The following is an 18,747-nucleotide window of genomic DNA, read 5'->3' on the forward strand; positions in this document are numbered from 1 at the left end:
TGGATCGAGACTTGTATTTTAAAATGAGTTCATCAAGAACACGGGGACACAGTTGGAAACTTCTTAAGGGTAAATTTCGCACAAACATTTGGAAGTTTTTCTTTACACAAAGAACGATAGACACTTGGAATAAGCTTCCAAGTAGTGTGGTAGACAGTAAGACGTTAGGGACTTTCAAAACTCGACTTGATGTTTTCTTGGAGGAAATAAGTGGATAGGACTGGCGAGCTTTGTTGGGCTGAATGGCCTGTTCTCGTCTAGATTGTTCTACTGTTCTAATGTTCTAATGTTCTAATGAGCTACCTGCATGCTCAAAATCAAAGTGAGATAGCCGGTTAGTTTGTGCGTACAGACTGTTGTAATGGACGGCAGGCAGCTCATCTCGGCCGGGATGCCCCTGGAATAGAAGGATAGGGGAAGGCAGCTACTTGCCGACATTGCTTCCCCCAAAATGCTAGATGGCAGCTTCCCTGGACTGCAGTGTTACACAGGATTTCCACAGGGCACTATGGGACATGGCGTTCGGACACACAGCCCACCAGGAGGAGCTGTCAAAGGACCTGGGGACATATACTTTCATTGTAGCCCGGAAGTAGGAGGTAGTCACAGGGTCGGAAGCCCCGAAGTACTTCCGGGCTGAAGAAAATCTCTGTTCTTTATTAGACCCAGAAGTGCTAGCCAACCATGTGGTCAGAAGGACAGAAGAAGCACTTCCGGGTCAAGGACTATATAAAGGACTGGTGGAGACCCAGCAAGGGAGCCAGAGTTGGGAGGTGGTTTGACAGAGTTTGACAGAGAAATTAGTGATTAGTTGTGCTGACATATTGCTGTATATTGTGGTTGCGGTGCTTTGGAGGCACTTTAAAAGAAGTAAAAATAGTCTTAGCGCTTTTAACCTGTGTCCAGTGTGTTTGTCTGTTGGGGAAAAGGTGAGCAACAGTGCCACCAAGCATTCTCTCGTTTACACCATCCTGATCACTGTGTCTCAGTTTGTTCTCTTGTGTCACATGTGGCCAGGCAAATATAGTGGAAGATGGAAGGGAGGCATAATGCAGCCTTGGCAGCTCCCTTATACAATATGTGTTTTTCCAGTTTCTTCATTTGGGGGAGAACTTTCTAGTTACTTGTGCAGTAGGCATGTGAAAATAATTCAAGTGAAGACATAAATTGGGGTGAGTGCAAGTTAGTGTGCTTGTTAAACATTTGAAAAGCTTAAAAAGAGCAGGTGGCTACACATGTAAACACGTGACCTGTTGATCACGTGACGTGAAATACTAGAATTCTACAAACAGAATGCTGCAACATGGAGGATCAGTGGTTAATGCCTTACACCTCAAGGAGACGGGACTGAAGTACCTATGTGGACATTTCACATTCTCCCCATGTCTGAATGGGTTTCTTACCAGAACGTTGTGCAACTTAAATTAACCAGTGATATATCCAGTCAGTTTGAAATGTTATTTTATGTGTAGCTGTGTCTGTGCTGGAGTGTTCCACTGTGACCTTGTAGCAGAAACAGAAATTTCTGATGAAGTCTGGCTAAATGGATAGATGTGAAGAAACAGAAACAGTTATGAAAACCTTCATTCATTGAAGAAAAAGCAGGGCCCTCAGAAGCGCATTTGTCTAGAACTGAATCTGACAGCTGTTTGGATTTATTCTGAATATTGACACTTCATGAAATGATTCTGATTGAAATGTATTTTTTCCTTTGTGTTTATCACTTCTAACTAGAGAGGGGTTAGGAGCACACACTGATACAGTGCACTGCCGCACCGACCACACGACAAACCAACTCAGGATCCCAGGTTAGGACCTGAGTGCAGCGATGCAACGGGTGACACCTCAGCACCACACAAGTTCTGATACATTTAGCTTCTTGATATACTTTTGGTGATTATGACAGACAGCTTCAAGCGGACCACAAATATAATATTTCATTGCCTTTATGATATTGGAATTTGGAGAAACATGAAATTTAGCATGTTTAATCACTTAATGAGGGAGGAACATTGCATTAGTTCAGTTGAACTAAAAATGTTTTTCTTCTGATTTTCATTTGTATTCTGCATCTGATGCTTCTTTTTTCAGTTTGCAACAATAGTCCGCCAGCTTCAAAGGATATAAGGTGTAGCATAGTAAACAAAACAATAACAGAGCATATGGATGCATTTCCCATGAGATCTTGTCATCTAAATTGGTTTACAAATTGAAACGTAGTTGAACTGCATAAAATAATAATTAGACTCTTGATCCTATTCCATCGTGTGTCTTCAAAGAACTTTCTGATGATATATTAGATATTTTTAGCTGCTCACTAGACTTTGGTATTTTCCCAGATCCTCTGTTCAAAAAACATAACCTTGATCCATCTGTCGTAGATAATTTTAGACCCATCACAAATCTTCATTTTTTAATTAAAATATTAGAAATGTGCCTTTTTGCAGTAAATAATGAATATTTAAATGTATACACCTTCTATACTGGATAGATTCTAGTCGGGCCTTAGATCCAACTATAGCACAAAAACTATATCAGTAAAAATAATCAGTGATTCTAAATACGTATACAAGTAACGTACGACTTCTCATTGTCCTGAATCTGAGTGCAGCATTTGATACATTAGATCATAAGATTCTCATTAATTCAAAATGGCGGGTCTATCTAATATAGCTCTAAATTGATTTGAGTCTTATCTTATTGGGAGAAGTTTCTGGGTATAAGGCACATGTATGTCCTACATTCAAGAAAGAACACGATCCCAGGGAGCAAGCGCCCCCTGCTGGAGACAATGTATACTTATAATATGAGAGCAAGACACAAAAATAGGTGATTGCAATAAAATGGTGCATGATAGGGACATTTAAAGGTGATTTTAGTGACCAGCAGGCCAAAACCCATAAGATACATTTTAAAAAAGTGCTCAGGAAGCAAGCTTTTAATTATCTTCACTTATGAATTCTTGAGTTTCTGCTTCTTTTTTTACATTAGATCATAAGATTCTCATTAATTGAAAATGGTGGGTCTATCTAATATAGCTCTAAATTGATTTGAGTCTTATCTTATTGGGAGAAGTTTCTTTGTAAACCTTGATTACTGTGTATTGAAGAAAACATAACATTGAATATGGTGTCCTGCAAAGATCAGTTCAAGGTTTATTACCTTTCTCGTGTTATATAATCCCTTTAGGACAGATTATTTTAAAACATAATATAAATTACCACAGCTATGCAGATGATACACAGCTTTATATTTCCATAGCATCAGATGACACAAAGGCACTTGTCTGCTAGACTGCCTAAACTGCATTATGCAGTGGCTAATTTGTAATTATCTTAAACTAAATAAGTAGAAAACTGAACTACTTGTTGTCAGCTGCAATAAAAAAATGTAGAAATTAAAAAAAAATGAGAAAGACTAGAAATAAGTAAGAAATCTTTCACTGATTTTCAATTCAGAACTTAATTTAGAATCTCATATTAACTATGTCATAAGAATTGCATTTTTTCATTCAAGAAATATAACATGTGTTTGGTCCATTATGTCTTTAGAGGATGCAAACAAATTGCTACATGTCTGTTTTTACCTGCTTAGATTACAACAAAGCACTAACAGGTTTGCTAACGAAAGATTCGAAATCGATTACACTTGGCTCAGAATACAGCTGCAAGGGTCCAAACAATAAAAGAACTCTGACGACATTGCACCACTATAAGCACCTTTACGCTAGCTGTCTGTGTCTTTCAGAATCAGTCCATTTTAAAATACTTCAAATTGTTTATAACGCTTTGAATAATCTTCATATGTCTTGGACTGTCTGTCCCCTTACATTTCCAGTCGTAACCTTAGATCCTCAAAATCTGCATTTGCCTGCTGTTCCGAGAGTAAAACATTAAAGAAGTGGCGAGACTGCTTTTAGTTTCTGTGCTCCAGAAATATAGAATAATCTACCTATAGAGAGATATCTCAGGCTGGCATGGTAAAGTTGTTTAATTCTTGACCTACAATTTACCTTTCTAATGAGGCTTTTTGTTAAATTTATGAGTAATCACATTGTTTGTCTTCTGGCTTCTCTTCTCGTTATCCGGCCACAACCTTCTGGATTAAATTCCCTGAGGCTGGTGGAAGGAAGAAGAACACTGAGGTCCTGTCTTTGATGACGTCTGTACTGGCTGATTCCCTCTTTTATTCTTTTTTGTATCTTAGATGTGCAATAGATTGCCCAGTGAGACCTGGATAGGTCAGACACATCCCCAGAAGTTTGTTATTTCCCTCTTCCCCATCTAACCTTTTGCATGATTAGTTTATTTGTTTACTTACTGTGCTACACATCTAAAATGGGTTGAAATCTAGGTAATCGATGCAGACTTCAGAGTTTGCAGTACACCATGCATGCAGTGCATACAGTATATCTCTGTTCTATGCCATTGATGTGGAAGTCAGAAAAGCAGTGCTAATGTTTTTGATGCACCATTTATTGAAATGAAAAATGCAATGCATTTCATTACTAAAATTGTTTGTCAGATGCCATGTTTTGGAATGACAGAAACATAGTTAACTGACGGACACAGAAACAGACACACAGACACTTATCCCTTGTTTTCCATCATTGCAAAGACCTGGTGAAACATTTCACAATCTTCGTCACGGACTGCACCAAGATTAGCAAGGAAGAAATCCAACTGTGAATGCAGAAAATTAATTGTTAGCAACATGCTGTACTTCATGGTTTTCTATGTTTAAAGCAAGTCGTCACCCAACTAGACAGACTTTGTTACCCAGAAGTTACCAAGAAAATTCCCAGCAACATTCTTGAATGCCTTCTATGCGATTTCCTCTGGCCACATTAACAGATCTTCAAAACTGTGGTGACATGTCTGACTTGTGGACCACCAAAAATGCGTTTCTTAATCTTGGCATCAATATTTTGTGGAAAAATCTGTCTCAAATATAGAAATACCCCATCTTTCTTGTTCATGATTTTTTTTATCTGTCCAAATTTTATATGAAGAGATTGTGTTGGGTTGACAAGCATTTTATGTGCCACTCTTCTCTGCCTTGGAACAAGAAGCTTACAGAGTGGTCAGTTCTTTTTAAGACACTTTAGCATGCCTGTCCCGTTCACAGCATCTAATATATCCATGTGGCATTCCTAGTAACAGTGCCACTATTTTTACATCACCTCCGTAGTTCCATTTGTAGTTGTTGTGTATGTATGTAGTCATATGTTTTAAGTGTGTCACTGTGATCGGAGAAGTTTAATTCAAACTCTTATTTTATAACTAAAACTATGCAAACAAGCTGACATAGAGAACTTGACAGAAATATGAAAATAAACTGGTGGGAGATGACTCAGGCAGGCTAGTTGCCATAGTTGGTCATAAGAGCTAGGGGCTCCTGTCTTTAATTCAAAGTTTTCTCTGTGAACAATCCTAGGGACAGTTATTCTCAGGCACAGGCCATGAGTGATTAGAGAAGGTGCACTGTGTGCTAGCAGGATCTTAGAAGAACACAGTCCATGCATAACATATCCATACCTATCCATGTCCATATCCATTAGAAGTTTCTTCTAAAAACCCTCAATGAATATGCAAATATGTGAGTATTTATACTGGCGAGGATTCATCATGAAACCAGAAGCCGTCCAATGCTGTCCCCACTCTGCCAGACTGGCCATAATATAGTTGTCAAGCATTCCCCACTGAAGACCTGGATGACAATTGCATGTTCCATTTGGCTTCTCTCTGGCCTGGATATGTATGTATAAATAATTAGGCTACATTGTAATTTGGAAGCTACATTTTAAAACAAATTAATATACCTGTATATTTCTTTTTTTGTTTAATTGCTATCAACATATTATGTCCACCATGGTTATGAAAGAGATGGGTATAAGGCACATGTATGTCCTACATTCAAGAAAGAACACGATCCCAGGGAGCAAGCGCCCCCTGCTGGAGACAATGTATACTTATAATATGAGTGCAAGTCACAAAAATAGGTGATTGCAATAAAATGGTACATGATAGGGACATTTAAAGGTGATTTTAGTGACCAGCAGGCCAAAATCCATAAGATACATTTTAAAAAGTGCTCAGGAAGCAAGCTTTTCGTAACCTACACTTATGAATTCTTGAGTTTCTGCTTCTTTTTTACCTTTCATTTTCTTTTTGAAGAGTGAAAGAGAAGGTCTACAGGATGGTAGTGAGACCAGCTATGTTATATGGGTTGGAGACGATAGAACTGAGCAGAAAGCAGGAGACAGAGTTAAAGATGCTAAGATTGGCACTGGGTGTGACGAGGATGGACAGGATTAGAAATAAGTACATTAGAGGGTCAGCTCAAGTTGGACGGTTGGGAGACAAAGTCAGCATTGGTTTGGACATGTGCAGAGAAGAGATGCTGGGTATATTGGGAGAAGGATGCTAAGGATAAAGCTGCCAGGCAAGAGAAAAAGAGGGAGGCCTAAGAGAAGGTTTCTGGATGTGGTGAGAGAGGACATGCAGGTGATGGGTGTAAAAGAACAAGATGCAGAGGACAGAAAGGTATGGAAGAAGATGATCTGCTGTGGCAACCACAAAAAGGAGCAGCCAAAAGAAGAAGAAGAAAATTTTGTTTTTGAATTTGTTTTTTTTTTATCATGTTTTGAATTTACCATGACATAATTTTGTTTTTAGTGTTCTCCTGTCATCATGATGTGATTAATCGTTATTAGGGATGTGGCTTCAGAAATCATGTGATATCATTGGGGCAACAGTATTTAAGCCAGCATCATGTGATAAACTTTCTCCAAGATTATTGATTCTGACAAAATACAATTCACTGTGTTAGGAGTAGTTTTCTAAATAAATTTCTGGAGTATAGACTTTAAGCTTCTGGCTTTATTTTTGAGGTAAAAAAAATTAAATATTTAAAACTGACCATTTAAATTATGACAGTGACCTCCCATGATTTAGCAGATGACCTGTTCAGAGGAGCTTGGACCTCACCCTAAGCTTCCCTATGTTTTTCTCCACGCTTTGCACATCCCAAAGATGTATGTCCATAAACTGTCCCAGTGTGCATCCTTCAATGAAGTGGTTCCCACCTTGAGCCCAGCATTGCCAGGTTAACCCTTGGCTCCCCTGAACCTTTAAGATCTTTATGTCAGGCAAATTCCAGAAAAATATCAGACGTTTACTACTCTTGGCTAAATTTTATTTTGCCAGTGTTTCCAGATGCATGTGCGGGCTTTCAAAAAACAAAAGAAAACTGTTTTATAAGGCTGCGGTGGGCTGGCGCCCTGCCCGGGGTTTGTTTCCTGCCTTGCGCCCTGTGCTGGCTGGGACTGGCTCCAGCAGACCTCTGTGACCCTGTAGTAAGGATATAGCGGTTTGAATGACGGATGGATGTTTTATGAGGATCTTACACAAGATACAAGATAACAGATACCGTACAATGCAGAATACTGGGCGGTGGAGAGTGGGGCTGAACATAAGTAAGTCTGCCATAGAGATTTTTCACAGTCTCTTACGATAAGCAACTGAGTGGGATGATGATGAATTCATACTTGCATAGCAAGGCAATTCAGAGGGCTGTAAGAAGCTAGAATCTTAACATCGAGGTGTTGCTGAACCAGTGGCACCCTCAGAAAGGAAGGGATTGTTATAGCACTGACTGGAACTCAGGTTTCCCAGCCCCACCTTTTCTGCTCAACCTTTGGCATAATAAATGGTCAAGTGACTCAGAGTTCAAAGACATCCCAAGCATTAAACAGTGCGGGAGTTTACAGAAGTGGTTTTGTAACTGTGTGACGTGACAGTTTCCGAAACACCGTCTTGAGGACTGACCACCACAGCACACACATTGCTCAAAGGTATCATAATAAGATGTTCTTTCCACGAAACCCATTTATATTTGGATTTCCAAAGAAATATTTCACCTATGCTATGTCTACTTTTTAGGTTTGCATCATCCTTTCTTATTTCTGTTTAAATGGAACAGATAGTACTTGTTTAAGTCATCAGTACATTGGTTTCATTATCTGTCATGTCTTAAGAACTTTGATTATCATGAATTACTCTTCCTGTAAAGTTGTTTTAAGGCACAGGTATTAATGAATTTATGCATCCAGTAATACATTATGATACATTTCATTGATAAGTCATTAATCAATATTACATAATGTTTAACAGGGTATTAGTTCATGAACAGTACATTCAAACAATTATAAATATTAAGTCATAATTCAGACATTGGTGGCATGTTGTAATAGTTTTTGTTAATTAATTAGTCATCCATTAAATCAATAAATATTTTTTCATTAGTTATAAATCTTATCGCAGCACCTGATTTATAATTAAAACTATTCATATGAAAGGGTTCATCAAGCATTAATAATGAAAGTATAAAGTGTCTGTCTTTCAACTTGCTCAGTCTAATTCATTGTTGCAGGAAACCCGGTGTCCATCCCAGCAACATTGGGTACAAGAAGAGAGCCAACAGTGCTGCCAGTCCATCATTAGTCAGAGCCACACTCAACTCCAAAGGGGCCGCCTCAGATTCATACAGCTTTGTGAGAACATGCAAATTCCACACAGAATTTGAGCAGTCCAGGACCTGTAAGATAGCAGTGCTAACCACTGTGTCGCCATGCTGTCCTTGGCAAATGGCAGCGATTCAGATTTATTTGTAATATCATTTAGTGCAGCACAAATGTTTCTGCCGGACTATCTGATTTCTGTTTTTCTCTTTATATTTGTGTGAAGGTGTGCTGCTGTGATAATACACATTACTATAGATCACTTGTCCCCTGCTGATCATCAGCCCAAGTGAAATCATGCAAGTCTTCTGTGCCAGTTTTAACATATCCTCAGTCTTAGAATGCATCAGGTATTGGTGTTCCCTTATTTAATCAATGAAAAAAAAGAAGAGAAATGGGACAACCTGAACTTGATTTGGGTACTTACCGGGACTTGCATAAACCAAGGGGATTACTTACAAAACAAATACAGCTTTTAATATTCCAACTACGTCCCAAATATTCATATAGGGCTTAATCATCTTAGAGCAACTATCCAAGGCCCACGGAGCTGTACCCTTTCACGTGGCCAGTCTTACGAGGCGGCAGAGGCAGCACAGAAAAGTGAAGTGAAGTAAGGACATCAAGTGTCAGGATGCCAGCTGGCACCCAGTGAGCAGTACGTCTGTGGTACTAAGGTATAAGGAAAGAATTTGCACCTTGTTTGTATTTTGGATGCCTTGTACATAGCGTATAATAGACCGCAAACTGTCTGCCAGGCCGGAGGAGTGATCTTTAATGTGCGGGTTGGACTCATATCGCTTTCCTTATCGCCCTTTGCTCTAGAATATTTGGAGGGAGGGTTAGGATCTGAAACACTGAAGTTTAAATGAACATTGTCTGGGCTTTTATTTTTCTCATTTTCACTGGTGCCTTGTACAACCAAATGAATGACGGGACTTTTCCGGTAGCTCAGTGCTCAGAATCTTTTTCACACTTGGTGCTCTTGGGAAAGACAGCATTTTTAAAATATGATCAAAGTGGATGGAGGTAGTTGGACCAATGTGCTGCACTGTAAACCTGTAGGGGCTGAGCCATTGATAAAGGCTGAACTATTTTTATATATTGAAGCTACAGGGCATGCGGTTGTTATTGACAAGGGTGCAATTGGACTAATGGCCAGAACATTGATTTTTATACCCCAAAGTTGCATTTGATTTGCTGTGTGGCCCTAGTAGGACTCCAATTGTAAATATAAATACTGTATATATTGTAAGAGAACAGACAATCCACGATAAAGAGTTGGGGTACCACCTTGGTAACCCCATATAATTGAGTGAATGGAAAACAAAAGAAGGCACACAATAATTGCAGAGACATCTTCACAGACATGAGTTCACAGCAGAACTGGTCTAAGATGGTGGTTCTTCCAGCATTGAAGAGGTGGGTCCAAGTGGACAGACACCATGAAGTAATGCCAGTTGTGGTAAGGCTGTCCATCTACTGGTATGCAGCGAGAGGAAGAGAAGGAACATTATTATACAGCGTCAACCCTTGGAGTGGTGCATTATTACCATTACAGATCCCTCATGCTGTCCCCTATGTGTATGCACATGACTAATATATAGATATAGCTATATATAATATATAGATCTAGACATATAGATACATATAGATAGATACAGTATATACCTGAATATATATACATACTAGGGGGCTCCGCCCCCTGCTCACTTCTGTCACCCACCTCCGGGTTTGGTTTACCGGATATACAACTTAAAGAGATTGTTATTTTCATGGGAATTGTTACATATGCATTATTTTCACTTTTACTTTAAAACTTTTGTAAAAACAATACTTGTCCTTTATTTCTGGCCCCAGGCGTGGTTACATCTCTTTCTCGCAGGACATATAACGCTGCTCACGTTGTGAAGGGGAAGCAGCTGAGCGTACGCTAAGGAGAAACGGTCGGATCATCTGCTGGCGAGCTGCCTGTTCTGCTTGTCGCACTGCTCGATCATTTCAAAGCCTGTACAGCAGGTGTCCTTTTGCCACTTTGAGTCTCTGCCGCTCGCATTGTGGAGGAGAGGGGATGGGTCACTTGTCATTGTTTTAAGAGCTGGGAGCAAGCTAAAGTGTCTTGGGCTGTAGGGAGTGGAAGCAGTGTTGGGGTGGAGTCTTGGGGAACACTTTTTGTAAGGGCTTGGGGCACCTTCCTAGAGAGAGAGCTGAGTGACCGGGATCAGGGTTAATTAATGGTGCATGGCGGAAAGAGGAGAGGGTGGTCGAAAGTGGTTGTTGTTGCTGGAGTGGAAGGAAGACAGCATCAGGTTGAGAAGGGAGCAAACAGTGAAAGACTAGGCAAGAGTTAGATAGGATGAAAGTGGGTTATTTTTGTTATTTTGGAGGTGTCCTTGTGACCTAGACAATGGCGGCAGTAGGGCACTGTTTATATCATGGCATATCCAATAAAAAACCAGTTGGCATTTGGAAGACTTCCCCAGACAAGCGGCTCCTGAGTGTGTTTATTCAACAGGACATCACAATATACTGTATATATTGTGAGGGAGAGAGGGAGAGAGGGAAAGAGATAAATGTAGATAAATAGATGTGTGTGTGTATGTGTGTAAACAATTGTAAATACTTCTGAACTTCTAAAAAGCTTTGGAGTGGGACTCACTAAGAGAAGGCACTATATAGAACGGTCTCTGTCAGACTTCTTTTTGTTCCTTCTTGAGTTCACCCATAGTCAGATAGCAGCTTTCTCTTAATAATAAATGATCATTCTTTACATTTATATAGCCCTTTTCTCACTACCCTGCAATAACAACAAAGATCCTTAAAAGATAAGCTTGGTGTCTTTCAAGTTATTTCTTCACAAACATGGTATACATGCATTTGCCATGCAAAATTGTGTTCCAAAGTTTAGCCTTTTTCTATAGATTAAAACAAAATTGCATTTTCTGGTGTTTTATAATGAAGGACTTGGGCATGGGTGCCAAAGTTAAAACAACAGCCTAAAAACGTCCCGAATATTTCCACTATGAAATGGCAAAAGTTTCCATATAAGAAAACATGCTTTTCACATTTCTGAGGCATGTTTGTAGCAACAAACGGGATCTGGAAATAATCATTTTATTATATATTCCTTTTCTCGAGGTAAGGACATGTAATGAGAAGACAGATAATGGCAAAGTTTTGGAGCATCTTGCGGCTATTCCCGTATAATTGAAAAAGATTGAAATGTAGAGAAATGTGTAAAAACACAAGACGAGTCTTCCATAGACTTCTGTCTGTTTAGGCTGACATATCAAGATGGTGGCTCTTCCACTTATCAGGTAATATGGGAGGAAGAGATTCCAGGTGGAACAGACTCCCAGTCAGTCTTCCTTTCTGGAGAAAGAGAGACTGTTATTCCACAGCACCATCTCCTGTTTTGACTGAGAATTATCATCACCCAAGCCTGCAAGCTGTTTTCCATGCATTTCTGTTCACTTGTAGGCAGTTGGGTCTATGAGCAGTGGCCTCTGTGGGAGGAATACTTAAATAAATATGGAAGTAAACCAGCATGACACAAAGCAAGGGCAGTTTAGTATGATTTTGTCCTTCAAGAAATATAACTTTAGAATATATTCTGTTAAATCTATTTTTGCCATTCATTTCTTTCAACAGGCAACACACCAACACTGGAAAACATGCAATCTCCATACTGTACAATTACAATTCAATGCTAAGCAACCAATCCACTGATAGAGATAAAAAAGAAAAGACTTACTCTGAAGAAAGCTACCCAATTGTTACTTCCGGCATGGAAGTTTGAAAGTGAAAAAATGTGTCCATAACATCCTAGTTGATTATGGTTGGAAATTCGTCCTCATCAGTTACAAAGGCAGCAGCATTCGTGTAACACAATGGGCTTGTCCCCCGATATGTCTAAGATTTCCACCAATGGAAGCAGAATGTCGCACTCTGTGCAACAGAGTCATTTGTCTTCAGTGCCACTCATTTAATTTTTTCCACAGTTACACCAACAATCTCTGATTGTTCGCAGTCTCGCCGTAGCTCCAGGCTGTATATTTACTTCATTTTGTATTTCCAATGCTAATTCTCTAATTTTTTTTTCATATTCTATTAGACATGCTTTTAAAGAAGTAAAACTTGGTGGACAAATAGGCAAGGCTATAATCAAGATAGTGTGAGAGTAGAAGATAAATCAGGAGAGGTTTTAGAGCCTGAACACAAAGAAGGGGCAGAGGTGAGAAGTAGCAGACATCTTAAATGCCTGCTTAGTTATATACAAATCTAAGAGGGCATCAGTATAGGTGGGTGATACTTCAGCATTGCATGTATTAAATTAAAGACAACATCATTTAGAAGTATTGCCTCTGCTCACCTATAATGAGCTGGCAACAATACAGCTTTTATCTTTATCTCATTCCTATGTGTAATGTGTCTTCATTTTACTGTTGACTGAATGTGATATATCTTTATTATTTAGTATGCCTTTGACTGCAGAATGTAAAAGGCATCGACCCACCCTGAACAGCACTATTATGTGCGAGCGCCCTCTTCTACGCGGTGCTGTGCTGGGCAGGCAGCATAAAGAAGAGAGATGCTTCACGCCTGGACAAACTGGTGAGGAAGGCAGGCTCTATTTTAGGCACGGAGCTGGACAGTTTGACATCTGTGGTGGAGCGAAGGGGCGCTGAGCAGGCTCCTGACAATCATGGAGATTCCACTGCATCCACTGAACAGTATCATCTCCAGACAGTGGAGCAGCTTCAGCGACAGACTGCTGTCACTGTCCTGCTCCACTGACAAACTGAGGAGATCATTCCTCCCCCACACTATGCGACTCTTCAATTCCACCCGGGGAGGTAAACGTTAACATAATACAATTTATTGTTTGTTATACCTGCCTCGCACTCTCCACCTATGTCTTTCTAATTATTATCATAGGTCTAAAAGTTTCTTCACAATTCCCACCGTCAGTCTTGCTAAGTTAATGAGTGATTTTAAATTGCCCCAGTGAGTGTGCTCTATGGTGGACTGACACCTTGTTTTGGGTTGGATCCTGTCTTGAACTCAATGCCAACAGGGGGTTCTTTCTCCTTGGGCCTGACTAGGATTAAGCAGCCATGTTATTGTTTTCTTAATGGCGTAATATGCCTTTACCATCATTTCAGATGTTTCATCATTCTTAATCCCCCTCTCAAACAAATATGGCGGAGAGGTGGGGCTCATTTTATTTTTTAGGTAGTTCTGTGAAACAAAGTTATAAATATTAACATTCATTTGGGTGAAGAAATATATAATTCAGACAATATTTTTTCCATGCACAAAGAGGGTAGTGCTCCAGGAAAAGACCTGGGTTAGAAGGTAGGATTTTGTCTACTCTTGTGGATTTCCCAAGCTTTGATCATTACCATAGATAATATGTTTCTGTAGTGAGGGGGTTCATAGATAAATGTGATCTGTCCCTTTTGGCAGTCTCTCAGGCAAACGTAATGACAATGTAGCTAAAATTGATTGGCTTTTCACAAGAGATAAAGGACCTGAACTTGAATCCTGACACGAATCTTTGATTTAAGTAAATATTTTACTTCATTTATTTCGAAAGTGGGCACTATATGACTAAACCAGACAAATCAGAACAGAATGTTTTCAGACATCTCCTGACATCCTAATTATGCAGAGAAAGCCACAAATGTATGAAGAGGTGTGTGTTTATATTGCTCTATTATAAAAAAAATCTTGGAAGGAGACGAGACATGATTTTTTCGGACAGACACTTACACGTCCCGCAAAACGAGTCTTTGTGCCAAGATATTTAACCACACCCAGGGCTGGAAGTAAAAGACAAAGAGTAGATGACACAAAAACGTTGGTGCGGTACACATGCAGAGCATGTTAGAGATAATGGAAGTACAAAAATTCTAAAGTCTCAAAAAAAGGATAGTAAAGATCGCATTAGCGTAAACAAATGAAAATTATTACTCAGTGAAATCATGGAACAGCGAAAAGAGATTGAATATATTAAGTTGGAGACTTGTAGATCGTCTAGAATTAAAAGATTCCAAAAATGTTAGTGCAGTATGAAGTCCCGTGAGATGGAGATTTTTAACATGAGATTCTTTCGAGTCATGTCTACTTACAAATTTTGGAAGCAAGTCCCGTGAAGCAGTGACATTTGCCATTAGATTCTTTCAAGTCACGCCATACTTATAACCATTTTCAAAAGACCACGGTCATCTAACCTCAGTCGTGTGAATGCTTTTGTCAGACACACTTCCTGCGCTCTCAACTCTGAGAAATTTTACCAGGACAGTATTTTTATACATTCCAGATGTCACGTCAACGACTAAGTGAAGAAGAAAGAGCATGGACAAACAATCGAAAAAATAGTTTTATTTATTAGAGAGAAAGAAATGATATTCACTCACAGGCAGTTATACGTTGCGTTGTCACAATGTAAGTCCCAACACAGAATCAAAATTCAATGTGATCTTGAAGAAAAGTGAATTCCAAATATTGTTTTCACTAAAGATTTAAAGTAAAAGTGAAAATAATCCATATGTAACAATTCTCATGAAAATAACAATCACTTTAAATTGTATATCCGGTTAACCAAACTCAAGGGTGAGCAAGCGAAGCGAACAGGGGGAGGAACCCCCTCATTTAATAATAAATACACAGGACTTGGATGAAAAGGCATAACACAATACATTAGAAAATAGTAAATCAACTTAAGTCTTGTTTCCTCCTAAGCCTATTACTGAGCAGATCTGTCTGCCTGGCGGCTTGCACCCTTTTAAAGGACCACCAAACGTACTTACCTTCACATAGATACAAATACTTCTGTAGCCTCAGAATATATACTGGGGTCACTTCCAGGTTCAAAGGTGAGTCATTTTTGCTGGACACTGGGACAGAATTCAATCATTAGGTCACTGAACCCTTGTTCACAGTAGTTGAAGTGGAAAAAAGAACTGGTGGTTCACCTTGTTCTCTTGGCTCATGCCTATTGAAACAATATTAGATAGCAGGAATGTGGTAGTGCCGCTTAGAGGTCCGAAAGTGTACTAATACAGTATATAAAAACAAATTCATAGACTGGAAGTTCCCCTTGAAGCAGGCTTAAGCTCAGTGGAAGAGCTGATTATTTTTCTAAATACGGGCTGGTTGTGAAGTCAAGTGACAGTATGCCTATGTATGCCAGAGCGTGAAAGTGCCTGTACTGGAGATTACTGGCAAGTTTCAAGCACAGCTTGATAGCTCTTGAAAGGCCAGCTCTCCCAAAGTGTAGGTCTTCTGTTTCTTTGGGCCATAGACTGGATATCTCTGCTGCCACCTTCTGCCACACTGGGTTGAGTAGGGGGTAAGGCCCCCTCCTGAGTTGACCACTATGTACAATCCCCTATACATTAAGTTTAGCGGCCTATGCTTACAGATCATGGGGTGGTATTAGCTTTCTCCATGGATATCATTTTTCTAGTGCCCCTTCTCTGACATAGCTAACGGTTCTTGTTTTCCTACACTGTCACCCTAAAAGAGACATATCTGTCTTGTAGACTTTCAACCTTGCTTTTGCCATTCGCTTTACCCCACCAAGCACCCAAGCAAACAAAGCACAAATATTTAATGCAATTTGACTATGAGATTTAAGCGTTTTCATTTCTTTGAGGTACACTTTATAAGTGCCCTTGATCAGAGGAATTGGCATTCCTTGGAGATTCGCAGACCTCTACGTTTCAGGAACTCTGCTGGACAACCTATTGGATTGCAAATTTTTGTTACCTGGTTTGTTTGACTTGAGTCAGACAACTTTTCCCACAACCCTAAACTTAACCATTGTTCAGCCATGTGTATCACGTAACATTACTGACATACTGTATAATGCAAAGCAAATGCCTCCTCAATGGAGCAAAGCTCTGGAGGTCTCAAGTGATACAGCTGGCTAAATCAAGTAACAAAGAGTAACAGAGCATTACTATCCTGGACAATTAATGTTATTATTACTAATTAGGCCTTCATTTATAAAGGAAATGAATCAGTTGGTATATCATTGCCTTTAAACACAACAGTTCCCCTTGGGATTAATAAAGTATCTATCTATCTATCTATCTATCTATCTATCTATCTATCTATCTATCTATCTATCTATCTATCCATCTATCCATCTATCCATCTATCCATCTATCCATCTATCCATCTATCCATCTATCCATCTATCCATCTATCTATCTAGCTAGCTAGCTATGGGTTGCCCTCCAGATTGCAGCAGTTATCTTTTTAAGTTGCCAGTTTTTCAAAATTCAGCTAATCAAGACCTGCCTGAAGATATCCATGGCACAAGAAAGCATAAGCAGCTTAGCAATCATCAGCATCAACTCAGACCTTGCACAGAAGCAGTTGGGCGATGACCCTCATAAATGACTTTGCCTTCAGAAACTGTAGATGCGTGTTGTGATATGCAACAAAAAGACTGAAGATGTCCATAAATATTCACTTTCATGTTTTGATTATTAAAAAAAAGTCTAGCTAACTTTGTATTACGTGATTCTTTGTTCATGTATTATTTCTATAACGTTTATTGTTCAAATTAAAGTTATTTTAAGAAAAACTAATATAGTGGATTAAGAGATGGGGCAAGAGATTCCGCTTTGGCTGGAGGCAGCACTGCCCTTTATACTCTACGATGGCTATTAAGAAAAAAAGGCGTCTTCGCGAGAGGGGGTCATGATTGAAGCAAAGAGCTGAAAGAGTTAAGTTGAGTGGGCTGAGTCTGCACTTGCATCAGAAACGCTCATCATAAAACTGCGAGTGTTATGATAGCGGCGCTCAAAATCACTTCTCGACCGTAGGGCTGCAGCTCCTTCCAGACTTCGAACCTTTCAACTCCCGAGGCGACCTCGAGCACGCGTGGGACCAGCGGGTCGTGAGCAAAGATGGGACAGTGCGCCCAGGACACGCGGAAGAGCTGGCGTAACGCGTTCTTCTCCAACATTAAGGTAAGTGCTGTTTCCACTCGAGCGACCTGTCTGCCTACAGCTACTTTCCGAGTGATCAGGTCTTAACTGTTCGGACGGTCATCAGTAATTTTCTTGTGCTGAGAAAAATAAGCAGCAGGTGGCACAACGAAAGTTTTCTGGACGACGCGGAGTTGCAGTTAGTACGCGGCATTTGGTACTGGTAAGACTCAACGAGAGGAGGTTTGCATTGCGCGGGTAGACCATTATTTTATATAGCGCCTTTCACACAAAGCGCTACCAAAGGCGGATGGACAAAACAGGTATCTTTTGTAGCGTTGGGAACAAAAACATGAAAAGCGCAAGGCGGTGCTCGCGCAAAATAAAAGAAGAGTCCAAGCAAGAAAATAAATACATTCATGTTCTGCACATAAATTGATTGTTCTGTTACTTTTAGGTCATCTACAACTTTTTTTTTCTTTGCCATAGCAGTGTTACTAATTAACTGGCTTTAATCTTCGCTACATCCTGTACTAGTACCTGTTTGCTTAGCCTTTGTACAATAATAATAATAATAATAGTAGAGCGCGCTTAAGCGCTCCAGCGCCCTTCGTTTGTGAAAAGTTCAAGTTGATTTGGAAGAACAGGAATGGAAAGCAGGGCACGGGTACGGGTTTTACAAGGTGTAAATAAACTGCTATCTTGATTATCTTCAATCCGATATTATATGTTTTTAACTTTTTTTTATTATCAGGCTGATCTTGATGGTTTACTTTAAAAAAGCAATGCTTTGAAGTAGCGTTAAATCATCTAAGAAGGACTCATCGTTGTCTAATTTACTACGTAAGAGAACAAGCAGGTGATAATACATTGAGTAGTCCAAAGTAAGCATTCCTGCAAAACTCTTTACAAGATAAAGGTCTGCCCACAAAGCTGTCTGTACTTACCAGTCAAATTGGCGCAGCAAAAGAGTACTAATTGACCACTTCACTAAACAAGCAATATTTTTTATATTGCCTTCAACAGTGAGCTTTCAGTGGGGCTTAAAAGACGATGATGTGCCCTTTTTTGGTGTTTGCCCCCACTTATCAGGCATCCACCATAAGATGCACTTGGTCTTTGTTGGTACAGCTCATGTGCCCCCTAACCCTAAGTGTTATCCATCCATTTTATAACCCTTTTGTCAAATACAAGGTCATGGGGATCCAGTGCCTGCTTCATTAGTGGGTTTTGGGGTGGGAAGACCATCTTTGGGCACATTCTATCACAATGGGTCAT

The 18,747-nt window shown here is 39.7% G+C and overlaps 1 protein-coding gene across 1 annotated transcript in view; it reads left to right on the forward strand.

Annotated features, from left to right (window-relative positions):
* Positions 1-17,326: 17,326 nt before the first annotated feature.
* slco2a1 (solute carrier organic anion transporter family, member 2A1) overlaps positions 17,327-18,747 on the forward strand; it is a 109,739-nt gene continuing 108,318 nt past the window's right edge. Inside the window, exon 1 of the mRNA XM_039762359.1 lies at positions 17,327-17,511. Within this exon, the coding sequence (XP_039618293.1) occupies positions 17,449-17,511 (63 nt within the window). The 5' untranslated portion in view covers positions 17,327-17,448. The remainder of the gene's footprint in view (positions 17,512-18,747) is intronic.

Source organism: Polypterus senegalus, chromosome 1 (assembly GCF_016835505.1).
Source record: "Polypterus senegalus isolate Bchr_013 chromosome 1, ASM1683550v1, whole genome shotgun sequence".
Taxonomy (NCBI): Eukaryota; Metazoa; Chordata; class Cladistia; order Polypteriformes; family Polypteridae; genus Polypterus; species Polypterus senegalus.